This window comes from Panthera uncia, chromosome B1 (genome assembly GCF_023721935.1).
Source record: "Panthera uncia isolate 11264 chromosome B1, Puncia_PCG_1.0, whole genome shotgun sequence".
Classification (NCBI taxonomy): domain Eukaryota; kingdom Metazoa; phylum Chordata; class Mammalia; order Carnivora; family Felidae; genus Panthera; species Panthera uncia.
The window spans coordinates 125712537-125732515 of NC_064811.1; the positions used below are offsets into that span (position 1 = coordinate 125712537).

Sequence of the window (19979 nt, forward strand, 5' to 3'; positions counted from 1 at the left end):
GGGGGGTATGAGGGAGGGGAAAGTGGGTGATGGGCATTGAGGAGGGCACCTGTTGGGATGAGCACTGGGTGTTGTATGGAAACCAATTTGACAATAAATTTCATATTGAAAAAAAAATACTTTGTCACATGGTTCAAATTCTTGACGATGCTATTTAAATCATTTAGAAAATATTTACATCCAACTATGCATAATGATGTATTATGGAAATATAATGTCATACACACTGTCCCTCAGTAGATGAAATCCAGTTGAGAAAATGAAAAATAGACATAAATTTAAGTGAAAAACAAACCTATTAAAATATAAAGATGACTTAAGAAAATTATTTTTAAAAGCATCTGGAATTAACACATTTATAAAGGGGCGTCTGAATGATTCAGTAGGTAGAGCACACTTTGTCTCAGAGTTATAAGTTGAAGCTCTGCACTGGGTATAGAGATCACTTAAAAATAAAACCTTAAAAAAAAATAAGAAAGAAAGAAACAGAAGTGTGTAATTAACTACAAAATGAGTAGCAAACACTTATTAGAAACTATCAATTTGGAGGCCAGAGAAATTATTATAAGATAAGCAAAAAAGCCTAACTAATAAAACAGGTATTAAGGTAGGCTTTGAAAATTAGTACTAAGATAGGTAGACAGAACCAAAGACGATATTTCAAACAGGGAAAATGGTAGATCATACAACAGGCTTCCCAAGATCTAGAACAATGCTCTTCAAACCTGATTGTGCATTAGAATACCTGAAAAATATTTTTTTAAATGCTGATGCCTGGGCCCTATCCCAGACCAATTAAAAAACACAATGTAGGGTGGAATTCTGATTTTGATTTTTTAAAAAAAACAAAACAAAAAAATAAAACCTCTCCCAACAGGTTCTATCATCAGCCAGGACTGAGAACCACTGCTCAGGCATAATGTTTTTAGCATAATGTTTTACCCACCGAGGATAACTGAGTTTTTAAGCTAGAAAGCTTAGAAAAGAGTACTGACATGAAGACTTAATGCTAGAAAAGAGACTACTATATTCTGAAAACAACTGGAAGCTATTACACATTTGGGGGCTAAGAAATGATCTGATGAGAGTTATAAACATAAAAATTCTGGCAAAAAAAGTCATAAAAATAGGAAAAACTGAAGAAAGTCAGTTTATTGAGAATAATACTGTAGTAAAAGAAAAAGGCTTTAATAACACATTGACATGAGTAAGAATGGGGACAAGATTATTCATATGCTAACAATGAATAAACACTCGTCATTTACTTATTATGTAATTTAGTAACCATATAAATTATATGTGTTAATATCAGTCTTTCTCATTACATTCTATGAGGGCAAGAATTAGAGCTGTCTTCTTCTCTGAATTAGAGCTGTCTTGTTCACCACAGTATCCATAGTGATAAAACAGTTACCCAACAAATGAAAGTAACCTTCCATTAAGCACCCTTTTCAAAAGCAAAGGTTGATTCATACATATATGCCTTCAACTTTGGTAACCACAGGTGAAATTACCATGAAGCTAATGAAGTTTAAACTTTATGCTCACTCATCCATACAGGTTGTCTGCAAAACCCTAAACCTCATTTGTATGCATTATGTCATATTCTTTTTCCTCAAAATTTCCACCCTCCCTCTAATTGTATAACATTCAGACCAAACAAACATTGGAAAACAAAACAAACCTTGCTAGAACTATCTTTATAATAAAATTAAGGTAGATTTAACCCCTTATGGATATACAAAGCAAACAGCTAAAACAGAAGGAAAGTTTAATATTAACATAACCATTGTAATTTCTAAAAAGGAAATTAAAGAAAATTATTAACCAAGAAAAGGTAAGAAACAGAGTGCAGTAATACGAGGAACCTAAGAAAATGATATAATGAATTTTTTTTAATATTCCTCTATTACTAAGTATCTAATAAGAGGCTTTTTGACCACATCAAAAGAGATCCAAAGCCTTACAAATATGCTGCTTAGTGGACAAAAAAAGTGTCCGGTAAAAGGTTTAAGAAGTAACCTGAAACAATCTTGAAAAGAAATAAGATTGAAGGTCACAGAAGAGAAAGAGGTCAAATTTGAACCCAGAGATTAAAAGGTACAGCCTCCAGCTGCCTCCTCTGATTATTTCCAAATGGCAATCACAGTCAGCAGCTGTTTTTCTCTTTAACATTTGAAAAGACCAACTGAAAATAAGATACTATGACTCTAGAAAAGCAAAAAAGTCTGAATTTTTTTCCAACAACTAAAATAAGTACCTGTTATTCTAAACTAAACAATGATAAACATTCCAAGTGGATCAAAAGGGAGAAGGGGAGATAGGAAATTAACACGTTTAAAATAATACAACGTCTAACAAAAACTTCAGATAGGGCATATACAATTATGCAATTTAATAAAAATTTGTTTCAAGTTCTGCTTAACACTACCACTATCAATATTCTTAAGATTTAGCGAAGGTTTATTTATATACTTTATTACAAATTCACTTATATTCATTTAGAAGTAATCGGTTTGTTGTTATAGTGCTAAATAAATTATTGTACACAAATATAATTGTATATAATAATTTAAATTCATGTGAATAAAAATGATTAAATGAGACCAGTATACATTAGAAGCCTTCAAAAATGGTGACATTTCAGCTATTTCTGAAGAATTAAACTCACAAATATGTATACATACATATATACACATTGATATGTACGCATATTTGCAATAGAACAGAGCTACAATTGATAGGAAAAATTATATTTACATTGGAACTTTCCAGCTTTGATTTATATTTAGCAAATGAAAGTCAAATATAATTTGTATTTAACAGGAAATAAAGATTATAGCTGTTTTTTAAAAATACTGGCACTGCTTGGTAAGAATATGCAATGGGAAAAAGTCTCTTCAACAAATGGTGCTTGGAAAACTGGACAGCAGCATGCAAAAGAATGAAACTGGACCACTTTTTTACACCATTCACAAAAATAAGCTCAGAATGTATTAAAGACTTAATGTGAGACCTGAAATCTTAAAAATCCTAGAAGAGAGCACACGCAGTAATTTCTCCGAGACTGGCCATAGCAACATTTTTCTACCTATGTCTTCTGAGGCAAGAGAAATAAAAGCAAAACTACACTATAGGGACAACATCAAAATAAAAAGTTTCTGCATAGCAAAGGAAACGATCAACAAAACTAAAGGCAACCTACTGAATGAGAGAAGATGTTTGCAAATGACCTAGCCAATAAAGGGTTAGTATCCAAAATATATAAAGAACTTACACAACTCAACACACCAAAAAAACAAACAACCCAATTAAAATTGGGCAAAAGACACGAACAGACATTTCTTCAAAGAAGACATCCAGATGGCCAACAGACACATGAACAGACGCTCATCACTCATCATCAGGGAACTGCAAAATCAAAACTACATGAGTTATCACCTCACAACTGTCAAAATGGCTAAAATCAACAACAAGAACCAACTGTCAGCAAGGATATGGAGAAAAAGAAATACTCTTGCACACTTAGTGGGAATGCAAAATGGTGCAGCCGCTGTGGAAAACACTATGGAGGTCCCTCAAAAAATTAAAAATGGAACTTCCCTATGATCCAGTAATCAACCTACTGAGAATTTTTCCAAAAAATACAAAAACACTAATTCAAAAGGATATATGCACCCCATGGGGCGCCTGGCTGGCTCAGTCTGGACAGCATGTGACTTTTGATCTCAGGATCATGAGTTCTAGTCCCACATTGGGTGTAGAGACTAAATAAATAAATATTTTTTTTTAAAAGTAAAGGAATACATGCACCCCTATGTTTATAGCAGCATTGCTTCCAACAGTCAAAATGTGTAAGCAGCCCAAGCGTCTACCGATGAATGAATAAAGATGTGGTACATATATATATAATCAAATATTATTCAGCCATAAAAAGGAATGAAATCTTGCCATTTGCAAGGACATGAATGGAGCTACAGAGTATAATGCTAAGTAAAATATGTCAGTCAGAGAAAGACAAATACCATATGATTTCACTCATACATGAAATTTAAACAAAGTAAGTGAGTAAAAGGGGGAAAAAAAACATAAAGACAAACCAAGAAACAGACTCTAAACTATAGAGAACACACTGATGGTTACCAAAAGGGAGCTGGGTAAGGGGATGTGTGAAATAGGTGGTAGGGGTTAAGGACTGCATTTGTTATGATAGCACTGGGTGATGTATGGAATTATTCAATCACTATACAATATACCTGAAACTAATATAACATCGTATTTTAAATGTGTTGGAATTTAAACTTCAAAAAAAAAAATACTGACACTGCTTTACAAAAGAAAGAAAAGATAACACTTATTTGCAAATATATCTAAAAAAGAAAAAAAAGCTTAGTCAAAAACTGCAATCTACTAAAATCGTATATGACAACATATAGAAGAATAAAAGAAAACCTCATTATTATAACTGTTCTCAACTACAAAAAGTTCGTGAAGATAGTAAAACAAAACCAATATATTACCTTGGCTGGAGTATGAATCCATATAGCTGGGTTAAGAAGAATGTGATCACACAATTGTTTGAGTAGGGGCATCCCATTCTGCAGATTACTCAGATATTTTGAAAATGCGAGACAAAGTTCAAGTACTGCTCTGTTAACATGGGATTTGGAAGACTGAAAAGAAAAAAATAGATGAAAGGTCACTACCAATACAAGGCAAAGTAAGTACATTAAAGGTTCTCAATACCAGAAAAAAGTTGGCCCACAAACTGCTAAAAGTTAAAGATGCCATGAGACTCGATGCCACATTTCTCTAAAAAAGCAATGGAAGCAAGGTAAAACAACAAAAGGTTATTTTAATTTTGGTAATTTTACGTAACCAAGGAGACACACTTGCAGAAAGAATTGCTCAACCACTTAGGAAACCAAATCCATGCCCTCAAAATTAAGAACAAAATATATAATGCATCTCATACTTTACCTTTTCAAGACTATATCCTATTACCAAGAAGCCCTTGCAGGCAAGCATCTGCTCCTGCATAGCAATTGAGTTCTTCAACAATTCCATGATAAAAGCCAGCAAAGTTGAACTGCAACAAAAACAACAGGCAACAGTCTGAAAAACTTACTCTTTTAAAAAAACAAGGTGGGGAGGGGGATTAAATAGATGCAGGCTTTCATCTATCTTAATAAAAAGTTCTCTATTTCAAGGAAAATGAAGTTATAAAATTGTCTCCAACATTATTTGGGGACTGGAATTTGAATGCAGGATTAGGACTTAATTATTTATTTCACGTACTTTATCATCAACCTACTAATAAGTCAATTACTTACAAACAACATGAGAAACATATATAAACTGAACAAAAATTAGCAATGTCTGAAAACAAGTAATAAAATGGCTAACATAAGTATATTAAGGCCTTAAAGAATAGATATAACTTAGATTAGCAAGTATATTCAATTTTAGAGAGTTAGAGGCCAGAGGCAAAAGACACATGGAGCAAATACACTAGGAAAGAAATACTTAGAAATGTGTTAGGGCTCCAGACTAGCCTGGTTAATGAAGAAGATAAAAAAGTAAATTTGGAATTTACAAACCGAAGTCCTCAAACACTAATTCAACAATTTTGTACATTATCCCAAAAGGAAAATCGTAATTCTGTAGTCAGTTGAGAAGACTTTTAAAACTGAATAGGGGTTGGGCCATGCTCCTACCCTCACTTTTAGAGATACACAAAATGGAATGGAATGAAGATCACCTGTTACCTCCTTCTCAAAGCCTCTGAGATACCCCCACAAACAAAAGAAGCCAACCTCCTCCCTCGATACAAGTGCTTTTAAAACTGTCAGCAATTTTGGGGTGCCTTCGCTCAGTCCGTTAAGCGTCCGACTTGGCTCATGTCATGATCTCATGGTTTGTGAGTCTGAGTCCCACGTTGGGCTCTGTGCTGACAGCTTGGAGCCTGGAGCCTGCTTCACAGATTCTGTGTCTTCCTTTCTCTCTAACACTCCCTCACTTGTGTTCTGTCTCTCTCTCTCTCTCGAAAATAAATAATAAACATCAAAAAAAATTTTGTTAAGTCTTCATTTTCAATAAAGATAAAAAGTTTAAAAAAAAAAAGGGAGAACCAAGAAAAAATAACTGAGCTCTGTTACAGAAGTTTCAGACCAGGACACATAAAAAAATTAATGAAGTAGCAATATGTCAAGGATAACTTTAATTATTTTAATGTAGACAATAAATACTTGATTTGATATCTCATTCATTTAAAAAAAAAAGTCATTTTGTTGCCTAAACATCTCAAGAGAATTATTACATCATGAAATACATACATTGATTAATTGATATCAAATTACACAAAATCAGGGAATTCTAAAAATGAATAATGAAACACTCATTTACTCAAATAATACATTAAACATAATTACTAGTCTCACTAGAATATACAGCCATGAAAAATTCATTTAGACACCCCCTCCAATGTTTTATATTATGTCCTCTTATATCTTTGCCTTTTTTAGACTCTATACTGTAAGAGACAAATGTGTCCAACATACAATCTAGTATTTTCAAAAAGAGCAAATGTAAATAATAAATAACATCATTAAAAATTTCAGTTTTAATTTAGTTATATGCAATAATTAAAATGAAAAGCTAAATCCCCATAATGAATCACTGCCATGTAATAATCTAAAATAACTTTTTAAATTAGAATGATAGACAAAAATGTATTCACTTTTGCTAAATCATTATTTCTAAATTTATTCTGAGAAGTTTATTATATTTTTTACAGCTTCCATATTTCCTACTGATAAAGAATTTAGATTACTACTACCTTTTTTTTTTTTTTTTTTTTTGAAAGTAAGAGAGACTGCAAGTGGCACAAAGGGGCAGAGGGAAAGAATCTTAAGCAGGCTCCATGATCAGCACAGAGCCCGACATGGGGCTCGATACCACCACCCTGATATATCATGACCTAAGCCAAAACCAAGAGGTGAATGCTCAATCATGAGCCACCCAGATGCCCCTAATACTACTATTACTGACAGGAATTTGTAGTAACCTTTAAAGTTCACAAATTTCTTTACATACATTCTTTTAACCCTACCAACAAATTTAAAAGGCAGAAAAAATATTGTGCAGCTCAACAGTAATAAAAGTCATCCTCACATCCACTTCAAGAACAAAATAATGGCACTCACCATATAGTCAAGTCAACCTCATCAGATAAATATTGCCTATAATCCAACTGTGCAAAAAGTGGAAACAGCACTTGTACTCCTCCAATTGAATGCATAGCACTTTGAATGGAATGTGTTAAAACTGCTTTCACATCCTTGTAAAACAGAAAACACAGTAAAGATTCCAATGATTTCCTTTCCCAAACAATAAAAAAAGCCTAACAAGAACAATACCTTATATCACATTAATAGAAGCTACCTAATATACCTCACTAAAATTTACCATGAAAAATATTCTTAAAAGATTATATATAAAAAATAAAAAATGTCATAGCTAGTACCTGGAGCATGAGTGCATGCGGTGAATGAACAAAAATTGAAGGGTTGTCCTTAGGGGATGATTCAAGGCAGAGCTGGGCATCTGTAGCACGTGGATTGTACGTGAATGCAATGGCACTAGAAAGTTTGCCATCATACAAAAGAAGTTTGTGATGCTCAGCAAGAAACAGATCACTTTCCGCTTTGAATTTAAATGTACCCTAAAAATAAAGAGTAAAACAGTTAAAACAGTATACCACAAAAAGAAAATCTAGATACAAATCACCAGATACAAAAATTTAAGGAATGTATCTTTAATCATTTTCCTAACAATATCAAGTAAGAAGAGCCCTGTTTCATTACTTCTTTAGTGGACTGTATTCATTTTAAAGATACAATGAAAATCAAGTCGGTATTAAAACCTTACATTTGGGGCACCGGGGTGGCTCAGTCGGTTAAGCGTCCGACTTCGGCTCAGGTCATGATCTCACAGTCCGTGAGTTCGAGCCCCGTGTCGGGCTCTGTGCTGACAGCTCAGAGCCAGGAGCCTGTTTCAGATTCTGTGTCTCCCTCTTTCTCTCTCCTCCCCCGCTCATGCTCTCTTTCTTCTCAAAAATAAATAAACGTCAAAAAAAAATTTTTTTTTAACTTACATTTAAAAAGTATAAAACGTAGTGTCCTATGGCACATATTTCATCATTTTTTTCACTGTACTTTGTCTTTTTGGATTTTTTTTTTTCTTAAGAGAGAAAGAGGAAGAGCGTGAGCGGGAGAGAGGGACAAAGGGAGAGAGAGAAGGGGAATCCCAAGCAGTTTCTGTGCTCCGTGCAGAGCCTGACACTGGGCTCAATCCCACAACCCTAAGATCATGACCTGTGCCCAAAACAAGAGTCACTCAACCAACTGAGCCACCCAGGTGCCCCCTTTTTGGATTTCTTTAACTGTGGTTATTAACACAGTACATAAATGTACCATCTTAAACATTTTTTTTTAATTTTTAACATTTTTTTTATTTATTTTTGAGACAGAGAGAGACAGAGCATGAACGGGGGAGGGGCAGAGAGAGAGAGAGGGAGACACAGAATCGGAAGCAGGCTCCAGGCTCTGAGCCATCAGCCCAGAGCCCGACGCGGGGCTCGAACTCACGGATCGCGAGATCGTGACCTGAGCCAAAGTCGGACGTTTAACCGACTGAGCCACCCAGGCGCCCCAACATTTTTAAGTGTACAGTACAGTAAGTAGTATTAACTATATGCATATTGTTATATAACAAATCTCTAGAACTTTTACATCATGTAAAACTGAAGTTCAGTATATATTTAACATCTCATTTCTACCACTCCCCATTCCCTGGCAACCACCATATTCTACTTTCTGATTCTGTAAGTGTGACTATTTTTTGTAACTCATGTAAGTGGAATCCTAGCATACTTTTTATTTGCTTATTTCACTTAGTATCATGTCTCAAGCTTGACTACATGGTAGCATGTGTCAGAATTTCCTTCTTTTTAAAACTAAATAGTATTCCACTGTACATATATACATTTTATCTATTCATGTGTCCATGGACAATTAGGTTGCTTCAACCACTTGACTATTGTGAATGATGCTACAATAAACTTGAATATGAAAATATCTCTTTCAGATCCTGCTTTTAATTCTTCTGCTCAATCATAGGGTAATTCTAATCTTGATTCTTGAAGAACCACCATACTGCTTTCCATAGAGCCTACAGCATTCTACATCTCCACTGAACATCCCCATATATGCATTCCACATATGCACTAAACAGTGCATACGGGTACATATTTCTCCATACCCTAGCCAATACTTATTATTTTCAGTTTTTTATACTAGCCATCCTAATGTGGTATGAGGTGGTATCTACTGTAGTTCTGATCTGCATTTCTCTGCTGATTTGTAATGTTGACCATCTTTTCATGTTTGTTTGCAATATGAGTATCTTCTTTGGAGAAATGTTTATGCAAGTCTTTTGCCCACTTTTTTAGTGGGTTATTTGGAGATTTTTGTTGTTCAGTTGTAGGACTTCATTATAGATTCTGGATATTAACCCTTTATCAACTATATGGTTTTGTAACATGTTTTCTCATTTCACAGTTCGCCCTTTCACTCAATTCCTTGATACATAAAAGCTTTGACATGCCAAAGATTTTGAGATGGAGGACCCATTTGTCTATTTTTATCTTTGTTGCCTGTTTTGGTGTCATATCCAAAACATCACTGTCAAACTCAATGTCATGATGATTTTCCTCTGCTTTCAGGTAGGAACCTTATGTGTCTTAGGTTTAGGTCTTTAATTCATTTTGAGTTAATTCTGATATATGTTGTAAAGTAAGGATTAAAATTCACTATTTACTGTGTAGATATCTACTTGTCACAAATCCAGGTTTTAAAAAGACTAGCCAGGGGCACCTGAGTGGCTCAGTCGGTAAAGCGTCGGCTCTGGCTCAGGTCATGATCTCATGGTTCCTGAGTTCAAGCCCCCACGTCGGACTCTATGCTGACAGCTCAGAGCCTGGAGCCTGCCTCAGATTCTGTGTCACCCTCTGTCTGCCCCTCCCCCACTTGCACTCTGTCTCTCGCTCTGTCTCTAAAATAAATAAACATTAAAGAAAAAAAAATTTTTAAGACTATCATTTCTCCATTGTGTGTGGTGTTTGCATCTTTGTAGAAGATCATTTGAGTATATGTGCAAAGATTTATTTCTGGACTCTCAATTCTGTTCTATTAGTCCATAGGTCTACCTTTATGCAAGCACCATAATGTTTTGATTACTATCCCTTTGTAATATGTCTTGAAATTGAGAAGTGTAAGACTTCTAATCATGTTCTTCTTTTTCAAGGTTGTGGCTATCTGGAGACCCTTGAAATTTCATATAAATTTTAGGGATTTTTTTTCCATTTCTGCAAAAAATACTATTTGAATTTTGATAGGAACTGTACTGAATTTGTACATCATGTTCAGCAGTATGCATTCTTTAACAATTGCAAGTCTTTCAATCCATGAACCGAGGGTATCATTCCATTTTGTGGCTTCTTTGATTTCTTTCAACAATGTTACAGACTTTTCAGTGTACAAGTCTTAAGCCATCCTTAGGTAAGTTGTTCCTAAGTATTCCTTTTTTATGCTTTTGTAAATTAGATTGTTGTTTTATTTTCCTTCTCAGGTTGTTCACTGTTGTTATAGAGAGAAACAGCTGATTTTTGTTCTTGGCTTGTATCCTGCAAGCTTGTTGAATTTATCAGTTGTAACAGGTTTTCATTTAGAATTTTCTACATATAAGATCAAGTCATCTGTGAAAAGATAATTTTACTTCATCCCTTCCAACTGGGATGCCTTTTATTTCCTCCTCTTGACTAACTACTCTAAGACTCCGAGTACTGTGGCCTACAGAAATGGTGAGAATGGGAATCCTTGCCTTGTTCCTGTTCTTAGAGGAAAAGCTTTCAGTCTTTCACTAATGCATATGTCAGCTGTGGGCTTTTCATATGTAGCCTTATTATTTTGAAGTAGTTTCCTTCACTAGTAATTTGTTGAGTGTGTTTATAATTAAAGAATAAATTTTGTCCAACAGTTTTTTTGCATCAATTGAGATGACTGTGTGGTTTGTGTCCTTTACTCTGTTAACATGTATATTGCAATGATTGACTTTCATATGTCCTCCATTCCAGGACTAAGTCTCTGCTGGTGACAGACTATGATCCTTTTGGTGTGCTCTTGAATTTGCCTTGTTAGTATTTTGTTGAGGATTTTTGCATCAAAATTAACCAGGGATACTGGTCTATAGTTATCTTGTAGTGCCTTTGGCTGTGGTATCAAAGTAATGCTGACCTCCTAAATTAAAATGAGTTTGGAGGGTGTCTGGTGGCTTAGTCAGCTGAGCATCTGACTCTTAGTTTCAGCTCAGATCATGACCTCACAGTTTTGTAGGGTCGAGCCCCGCGTCAAGGTCTGCACTGACAGTGCAAAGCCTGCTTGAGATTCTCTGTCTCCCTCTCTCTCTGCCTCTCCCCTACTCATTCTGTCTTTCAAAATAAATAAACTTTAAAAAGTTATGAGTTTGAAAGTATTCCCTCCTCTTCATTTTTTGAAAGAGTTGAGGAAGATTGTTGTTAATTCTTCTTTAATGTTTGAATACTCCAGTGAAATCCTATGCAGTACACAGCTTTTCCTTATTCAGAGGTTTTGGATTACGGATTCAATTTCCTTAGTACCTACAGTCTCTTCAGATTTTCTCTTGATAGGCAGTGTGTTTCTAAGAATATCCATTTCTTCTATATTATTCAATTTGCTGATATAAAATTGTTCATAGTAGTCTCCTAATTCTTTTTAGATTCATGGCATTAGTAATAATTCTTCTTTCATTTTATTTTTTTTCTTCTTTCATTTCTTTTAGTTATTAGGTCTTCTCTTTTATCTTAGTCTAGCTAAGAACTTGTCAGGTTTGTAGATCTTTAAAAAAAACTCTTAGTTTTGTTAATTTTTTTCTATTATTGTTCTAGTCTCTATATCATTTATTTCTACTTTGAATTTTTATCACGTCCTTTCCTCTGATAACTTTGGGATTACTTTGCTCTTCTTTTTCTAGTTCCTTGAAGGGAAAAATTAGTTATTGATCTGAGATCTTCCTTTATTCTTTTTAAAGGACTATAAACATTCCTCTTGGTATTGCTTTCCCTAAATCCCATAAAGTTTGATATGTTGTTTTCACCTGGCTCCAGAAATTTCCTGGGGATTTCTTTGACACACTAGTTGTATGAGAGTGTGTTGTTTGATTTCCACAAATTTGTGTATTTTCCAGATTCCTTCTACTATTGACTTAATTTTATTGGGGTAAAAAAAAGTATTTGGTATTATGATTTCAGTATTATTAAATTTGTTAATTTTGTGGCCTAATATGTTGTCTATCCTGAAGAATGTCCCATAGGAGCTTGAGAAGGATATGTATTCTATTGGTGTTTGGTGGGGTGTTCTGTATGTGTTTGTTAGGGTCCAACTGGTCTGCATTGTTGTTCATGGTCTCTGTTTCTTTAGTAATCTCTCTGGTTGGTCTATCCATTAATAAAAGGGTTTTGAAATGTCTTACCATTATTGTGTTAATACATACTTCTCCCTTCAATTCTGTCAAGGTCTGTTTCATATATTTTGCAGCCATAAAGTTAGGTGTATATATTTTTAATTATTGTATCTTCCTCGTGAATTGACACTTTTATCATTATATAATTTCCTTCTCTGAGTCTTGTAACAGATTTTGAATTAAAGTCTAATTTGGAGGAGCGTCTGGGTGGCCCAGTCAGTTCAGTGTCTGACTCTTGATTTCAGCTCAGGTCATGATCCCAGAGTCAAGGGATTGAGCCCCGTGTCAGGCTCCACAATGAGTGTGGAACCTACTGAAGATTTTCTCTCCCTGTGGCCCTCTCCCCTCCTTGCACTCTCTCTCTCTCTCTCTCACTCTCTCTCTCTCTCTCTCTCTCTCTCTCTAAAATGAATAAATGAAGTCTATTTTTTCTGATATACACATGGCCAACCCTGCTCTCTTTTGCTTACCATTTGCATGGACTATCTTCTTCCATCCCTTCATATTCCATATTAGACCTATGGTGTCTCTCTTATAGACCAAAGACAGTTGGGTTTTGGTTTTTTTTGTTTTTTTGTTTTTAATTTTTTTTTTAACATTTATTTATTTTTGAGACAGAGAGAGACAGAGCATGAACGGGGGAGGGGCAGAGAGAGAGGGGGACACAGAATCGGAAGCAGGCTCCAGGCTCCGAGCCATCAGCCCAGAGCCCGACGCGGGGCTCGAACTCACGGACCGTGAGATCATGACCTGAGCCGAAGTCGGACACGTAACCGACCGAGCCACCCAGGCGCCCCGGGTTTTGTTTTTTTAAATCCATTAGCCAATGGGTGATGGGTATTAAGGAGGGCACTTATGATGTGCACTGGCTATTATTTTTAAGTGACAAATCACTAAATTCTACTCCTGAAACCAATATTACACTCTATGATAACTAACTAGAATTTAAATTAAAATTTAGGAGAAAAAAATCCATTTAGCCTATTTCTTTTAAGTGAGAAGTTTAATGCATTTACATTTGAAGTAGTTAGCGACTCACTATTGCCATTTTTGTTCACTATAATTTGCTAATTGACTTCTTTTATATGCCAATGATTGTTGGTATTTATATCCCTTTCTCCTTTTGTGTTAAGTTCTATAGGTATTTTCTTTGCCATATCCACAGGAATTACATAAAACATCTTAAAGTTATAAAACTCTATTTTTTTTTTTTACTTTTTTTAGACATTTATTTATTATTGAGAGACAGAGAGAGACAGAGCATGAGCATGGGAGGAGCAGAGAGAGGAAGAGACAGAATCCCAAGCAGGCTCCAGGCTCTGAGATGTCAGCACAGAGCCCGATGCGGGGCTCAAACTCACAAACCCGTGAGATCATGACCTAAGCCAAAATCGGACGCTTAACCAATTGAGCCACCCAGGCATCCCTATAATATTCTACTTTAAGCCAATAACGGCTTAAGTTCAATCACATACAAAACCTTTACACATTTACATCTCTATCACCCGATTTTATGTTAGTGATATCAAAAATTACATCTTTTCATATTATGTATAGATTTAGATTTTTATGCTTTTTCTCTTAAAGTCTGTATCAGAATTAAAAGTAATTTACGCAGGGGCGCATGGGTGGCTTAGTTAAGCATCTGACTCCTGGTTTCAGCTCCGGTCATGATCTCACATTAAGTTCAAGTCCCACATCGGGCTCCACGCTGACAGTGCAAAGCCTGCTTGGGATCTCTCTCCCACTCCTTCTTTCTCTGTCTCTCCTGATCTCTCTCTCTGTCTCAAAATAAATAAATAAACTTAAAAAAAGTGATTTATGCACTAACATTACAAGATTACAAGATTCTATATTTGTGTATATATTTACCTTTACCAGAAAGCTCATATTTTATCTTTTAAATCATACTTGTTTTTTTTTTTTTTAGGTTTATTTTTTTAGAGAGACAGCATGAGCAGGGGAAGAGGCAGAGAGAGACGGGAACAGAGGATCCACAGCAGGCTCTGTGCTGAGAGCGGAGAGCCCGATATGGGGCTCAAACCCACAAATCATGAGATGACTTGAGCTAAAGTAGACTGAGGCACCCAGGCGCCCCTTAAACCATACTTCTAAGTAATCACAGACAAGGATTGTTTTCTTTAGTTTAACTATAACCACTTAAAGCTAAATGGAACATCTTTTCCAACAAAGACTTGCTGGATTCAACTTGTGAATTCTGCTTCAATACTGCTATAAAAATAAAATGTAAAACATGCTAAGACTGCCTTTATCTTTCTGACTTTTACACAAAACATTTTAAAAGCTTTAATATATTATTTTTCTAAAATTTCTGCCCCCTTGATAAGCAGTTAATAAATCTGTAAGCATTGATTTAATATTTTTTAATTTAATGAAAGCTGATTACAAAGGGAATTTTAGCATAAGTGAAATAAATGCTTTTAAATAATAAATACTTTTGAGGGGAAATGTCATTTGGGCAACCTACAAAAGCTAACCTATTTACCAACTTACAATATAAAGACATATAATATGGGAGATTATATAATTCATTTTCCAAAGGCAGAAACTACGAAAGTCTAAAGAAATAAGTGATTTCTTTGAGTCCACAAAGTTAATCTGTGGCAGAGTAAAGATCAGAAACTAGTTCAATTAAACAAATAATTTAGCCTGTGCTACTATTCAAAGTACAGTATGTCAACATTAGCAGGTAAAAATTTTGAAAACAAATAGCTAAACATTTTTTCTATTTTGTTTGGAATTGAGGAATAAATCACTACCACTAACCAATCCAAACAAAACTAAATCTAAAACTAAAACTAAGACTTTCACATATTTCAGGAATTGCTGCTAAATTTATAGAAACAATATTCATGTGTAAATACTATTTGACATGATTAATTAAAATAAAAAAATACCCTTTTAAAGTACTTAAAGCAACATGGTACTTCATCAAACACTAAGACAATATGAAAGAAGTATTTAACCCTTCATTTCTTTTGAAATATTTATTATTTTAATCTTTAAAGCACTGAATCAATTGCAATTGCCTAGAAGCAATCCTGAGATTGCTGGTTTTCCATATCCCTGCTACCTTAAGTTATAAGGGGTTCTCTAAAACATGGATTATACAACACAACAGATTTCAACAGTAAAAAATAAAGCAAGAAGTAATTCTAGGATCATCAATTTCTCACATAACATGATTTTCAGTACAGTTTTATCACTATCTGACCATACATATGAGGAAAAGATGACTCAAATGTTAGAGATGACTACCGATAAGATTTCTGACCTAGCACTAATACCAGCAGTTATTTCTACACATTTACCATTAAGATGCCTTTCTGGACCTCAGTATACTTCATGGATAAGAATATAAACTATGACCAAGTGTGATTATCCTGGGAACAAAAGGTTGATTTAACAATATCTGAACAATTTAATATACTATATTAATAAAAACAAAAGACAACAATCGTGATCATCCCAAAAGAAGCACAAAGAACATATGACAAAATCCAGCAACGTTTCATGATGAAAACACTCAACCAGACTAGGAATAAAAGTGAACTTCCTCAAATAAACAAAGAACATCTACAAACAGCTAACAGCAAACACCATACTGATGGCAAAAAAAAAATGGAATGCTTTTTCTCCTAAGATCAGTAAAAATACAGGGATGTCTGCTTTCAACACTTTTCTTGTTTTTTCTTTTTTAATTTAATTGCAGTAAAACCACTTAACAGGAGATCTATCCTCTTAACAGATATTAAGTGTACAATACAGTATTTTTATAGGCACAATGTTGTACAGCAGATCACTCGAACTTGTTCACCTTGTATAACTGGAATTTTATACCCACTGATTGTCAATTCTCCTTTTCTCTCTCCCCCAGCCCATGGCAACCACCCTTCAATTCTTTGTTTCTATGAGTTTGATATTTTAGATATCTCCTATGAGTGGAATCATGCATTATTTGCCTTTCTATGACTGATATATGTGTCTCCCTCTCTCTCTGCCACTCCCCTGATCGCACTCTGTCTCTCTCTCTCTCTCTCAAAAATAAATAGACATTAAAAAAAAATTTTTTACAGATACTAAAAATAGCCAAAACAATCTTGCAAAAGAACAAAGTTGGAGGACTCACGCTTCCTGACTTAAAAAATGAATTACAGAGGTGCCTGAGTGGCTCAGTCAGTTAAGTGTCTGACTCTTGATTTCAGCTCAGGTCATGATTTCACTTTATGAGTTTGAGCCTCGCATCGGGCTCTACGCTGACAGTGCAATGCCTGCTTGGGATTCTCTCTTTCTCTCTCCCTCTCTCACTGCCCCTTTCTCTCTCTCTCTCAAAATAAATAAATCAACTTAAAAAACTGTATTACAAAACTGCAGTATTCAAGACTGTGTTCTACTGGCCTAGGGATACAGTTGGATGAAACAGAATTTAAAGTCCAGATATAAACACTTAGATTTAAGACACATAGTATCTATACTCATACTGACTGTAAACTATGTAAACACTTCAATTAAAAGGAAAGATTATCAGAGTTGATCAAAAAGCAAAACTCATTTTATAAAATTCAATATGTCTCTGATAATAATTCTCAGGAAACCAGAAATGGAAATTTCTCAACTCCATAAAAGGCATCTATAAAATATGTATGATTGCTTTCCCCCTAAAATCAGAAACAACGCAAAAATGTCTATTCTCACCGGTTCTATTTAATTATTTATACTGGTGGTCTTAGTACAAAACAAAAAAGGGAAGAGGCATAAAGACTGGAAATGAAGAAATAAAATTTACAGTCTATAATAACGTATGTATAGGAAATCCTAGAATACTCTAGTAAAAGTAATAGCAAATTTAGCAAGGTCAATAAACAAAATTCATCTATACACTAGAAACAAATAATTAGAAACTGAGACTTGAAATACAACTTATTACTTGAAAAACATTAAACACTTAAGAATACATTTAACAAAATGTATATATCACCTATACAAAGAAAACCAAAAAACAGTGCTGGAAGAAATTAAAGAAAACCTAAATAGAGAGATACATCATATTCACAGGCTGGAAAAATCAGTATCAGTAGGATGGCCAATTCTTCTCTAATTGATCTAATATTCAATATAATACCAAATAAAATCCCAGTAGACATTTCTCTAGAAATTGATAAGCGAGTTCTAAAAAATATATCTGGAAATGCAAAGGGTTTAGAAAGCCAAAACAATTTGAAAAAGAAAAATAAAGTGAGGTTTCAGACTTCCTGTTTTCAATGCTCGCTGTGAAACTAACATTAATCAAGATAATACAGTATTGGCATAAGAAAGACATATAAGTCATTGAAATATAAAGATGCCAAGGTAAGGCAATGGAGGAAGAATGCAATTTATAAAACAACAGTACTGAGACACCACGGTGTCCATATTGGGTGGGGGGGGGAGGGAAGAACCTTGACCCTTGACACAAAAAATAACTTAAAATGGATCACAGGCCTAAACAAAAATGCTGAAACTGTAAGAGAAAAACACATGAGAAAATCTTTCCAACCAATCTGTTCTTCAAAAGACACATTATGAAAACAAAAGGTGGAGCACCTGGCTGGCTCAGTCAGTGGAGAGTACAACTCTTGATGTCAGTTCAGGTCATGATCCCAGGCTTCTGGGATCAAGCCCCACACTGGGCTCCACATTGAGCATGGAACCTGCTTAGGATTCTCTCTCTCTCCCTCTGCCCCTCTCCCCCACTCATACTCATTCTCTCTCCTAAAAAAAAAAAAAAAAAAAAAAAAAAAAGGAAGGAAGGAAAGAAGAACGAAAGAATGAAAGAAAGAAAGAAAAGTTTTAAAATAAAGAAAGAAAATAAGACAAGACACAAACCGGGGGAGAAATATTTGTAACTCATACATCTGATAAAATTCTTGTATCCAGAATATATAAAGAAATCTCAAAACTTAACAATAAGAAAACAAACAACCAAACAAAAAATGCACAAAAGATGTGAACACACTTCACAAAGGAACATACAAAAATGATCGATAAGCAAAAAAAAAAAAAAGATGCTTGGGATCTCTACTCATTATAATAAGCAAATTAAAACCAAACTGAAATACGGCTACATACTCACTGAGATGCCTAATATTAAAAAGACCAGCAATACAAGATGCTAAGGATGTGGAGCAAGTAGAAAGCTCATATACTGCTTATAGAAATGTAAAATTATACAACTACCTTGGAAGAGAGTTTGGCAACTTCAGTTACCATATCAGTTAGTAATTCCACTCTTAAATATTTATGAAATAAAATTATGTGGCAGCACAAAGATTTATACACCAATATTCAGAGCAGCTTGTTCATAACAGCCCAAAACTGAAAATAACCCTAATGTCCATCAATAGAAGAATGCATTAAAAAATTGTAGATATGGGGGCATCTGGCTGGCTCAGTCAATAAAGCATGCGACTCTTGATCTTGGGGTTATAAGTTGGAGCCCCATGATGGGTGTAGTGGTTAGTTAAAAAAAGGAATAAAATCCTTTTTAAAAAAACTGTGATATATTAATACAATGGAATGCTACTTAGCAATAAAAAGAAAGAAACTACTACAACATAACAACATGGGATGACTCTCACAAGAAACCAAACTCTAAGGAGCACATGCTGCATGATTCCACTTACATAAAACCTTAAGAAAAACAAATCTACTCTAGTGACAGAAAGCAGATTAACAGTTTCTCTCAAGAAGAATGCAGTGGAGTTAGAGAAGTGGAAGTAACTGACTGGGAAGGGGCACAACTGAACATCTGCAGGAACAGAATTATTCCATTTCTTTAATGTTGTGGTAGTTACACTTTTGTCAAAACTAATTAAAATAAAAATATACTGAATGTAATGGTATGTAAATCAACTCAGGAAAACTGGTTTTGTTTTCAGAAAAACAGAGCAGACTAACATGCTCCCTGAAACCAAACTAGAGTAACAATGGCTTAACCCAGAGATTCCCATTTTTTTTTTTAATGTTGATTTATTTGGAGCAGGGGAGGGACAGAGAGACAGGAGAGAGAGAAAGAATGTCAAGCAGGCTCCTTGATGCCAGCACAGAGCCCAACACAGGGCTCGAACTCAGGAACTATGAGATCAATGTCCTAAGCTGAAATCAGAGAAGTTGCTTAACCAACTGAGCCACCCAGGCACCCCACAAATTTTCTTAGTTCATGACAGTCTTAGCATTGCAGTAACTGTTTATGGTGCTTTAGATCAAAATAAATACTACTAAATAATTTGGTTCAAACAACTTTATATTTTAATAATTTAACAGCCATTTGAAAGAATTAAGGAACAAGTCAAAAGAAAAAATGTCTCTTTCATTATATT

At 34.6% G+C, this 19979-nt stretch overlaps 1 protein-coding gene across 4 annotated transcripts in view; it reads right to left on the reverse strand.

Moving 5' to 3' along the window:
* Window positions 1-19979, reverse strand: part of LRBA (LPS responsive beige-like anchor protein) — a 785855-nt gene that overhangs the window by 652430 nt on the left and 113446 nt on the right. For all 4 annotated transcript variants that reach the window (XM_049632267.1, XM_049632266.1, XM_049632264.1 and 1 more), the window contains exons 10-13: window positions 7526-7723; window positions 7206-7339; window positions 4981-5089; window positions 4521-4673 (exon numbers count right to left, since the gene is read on the reverse strand). In XM_049632267.1, coding sequence (XP_049488224.1) covers window positions 4521-4673; window positions 4981-5089; window positions 7206-7339; window positions 7526-7723 — 594 coding nt within the window. The remainder of the gene's footprint in view (window positions 1-4520; window positions 4674-4980; window positions 5090-7205; window positions 7340-7525; window positions 7724-19979) is intronic.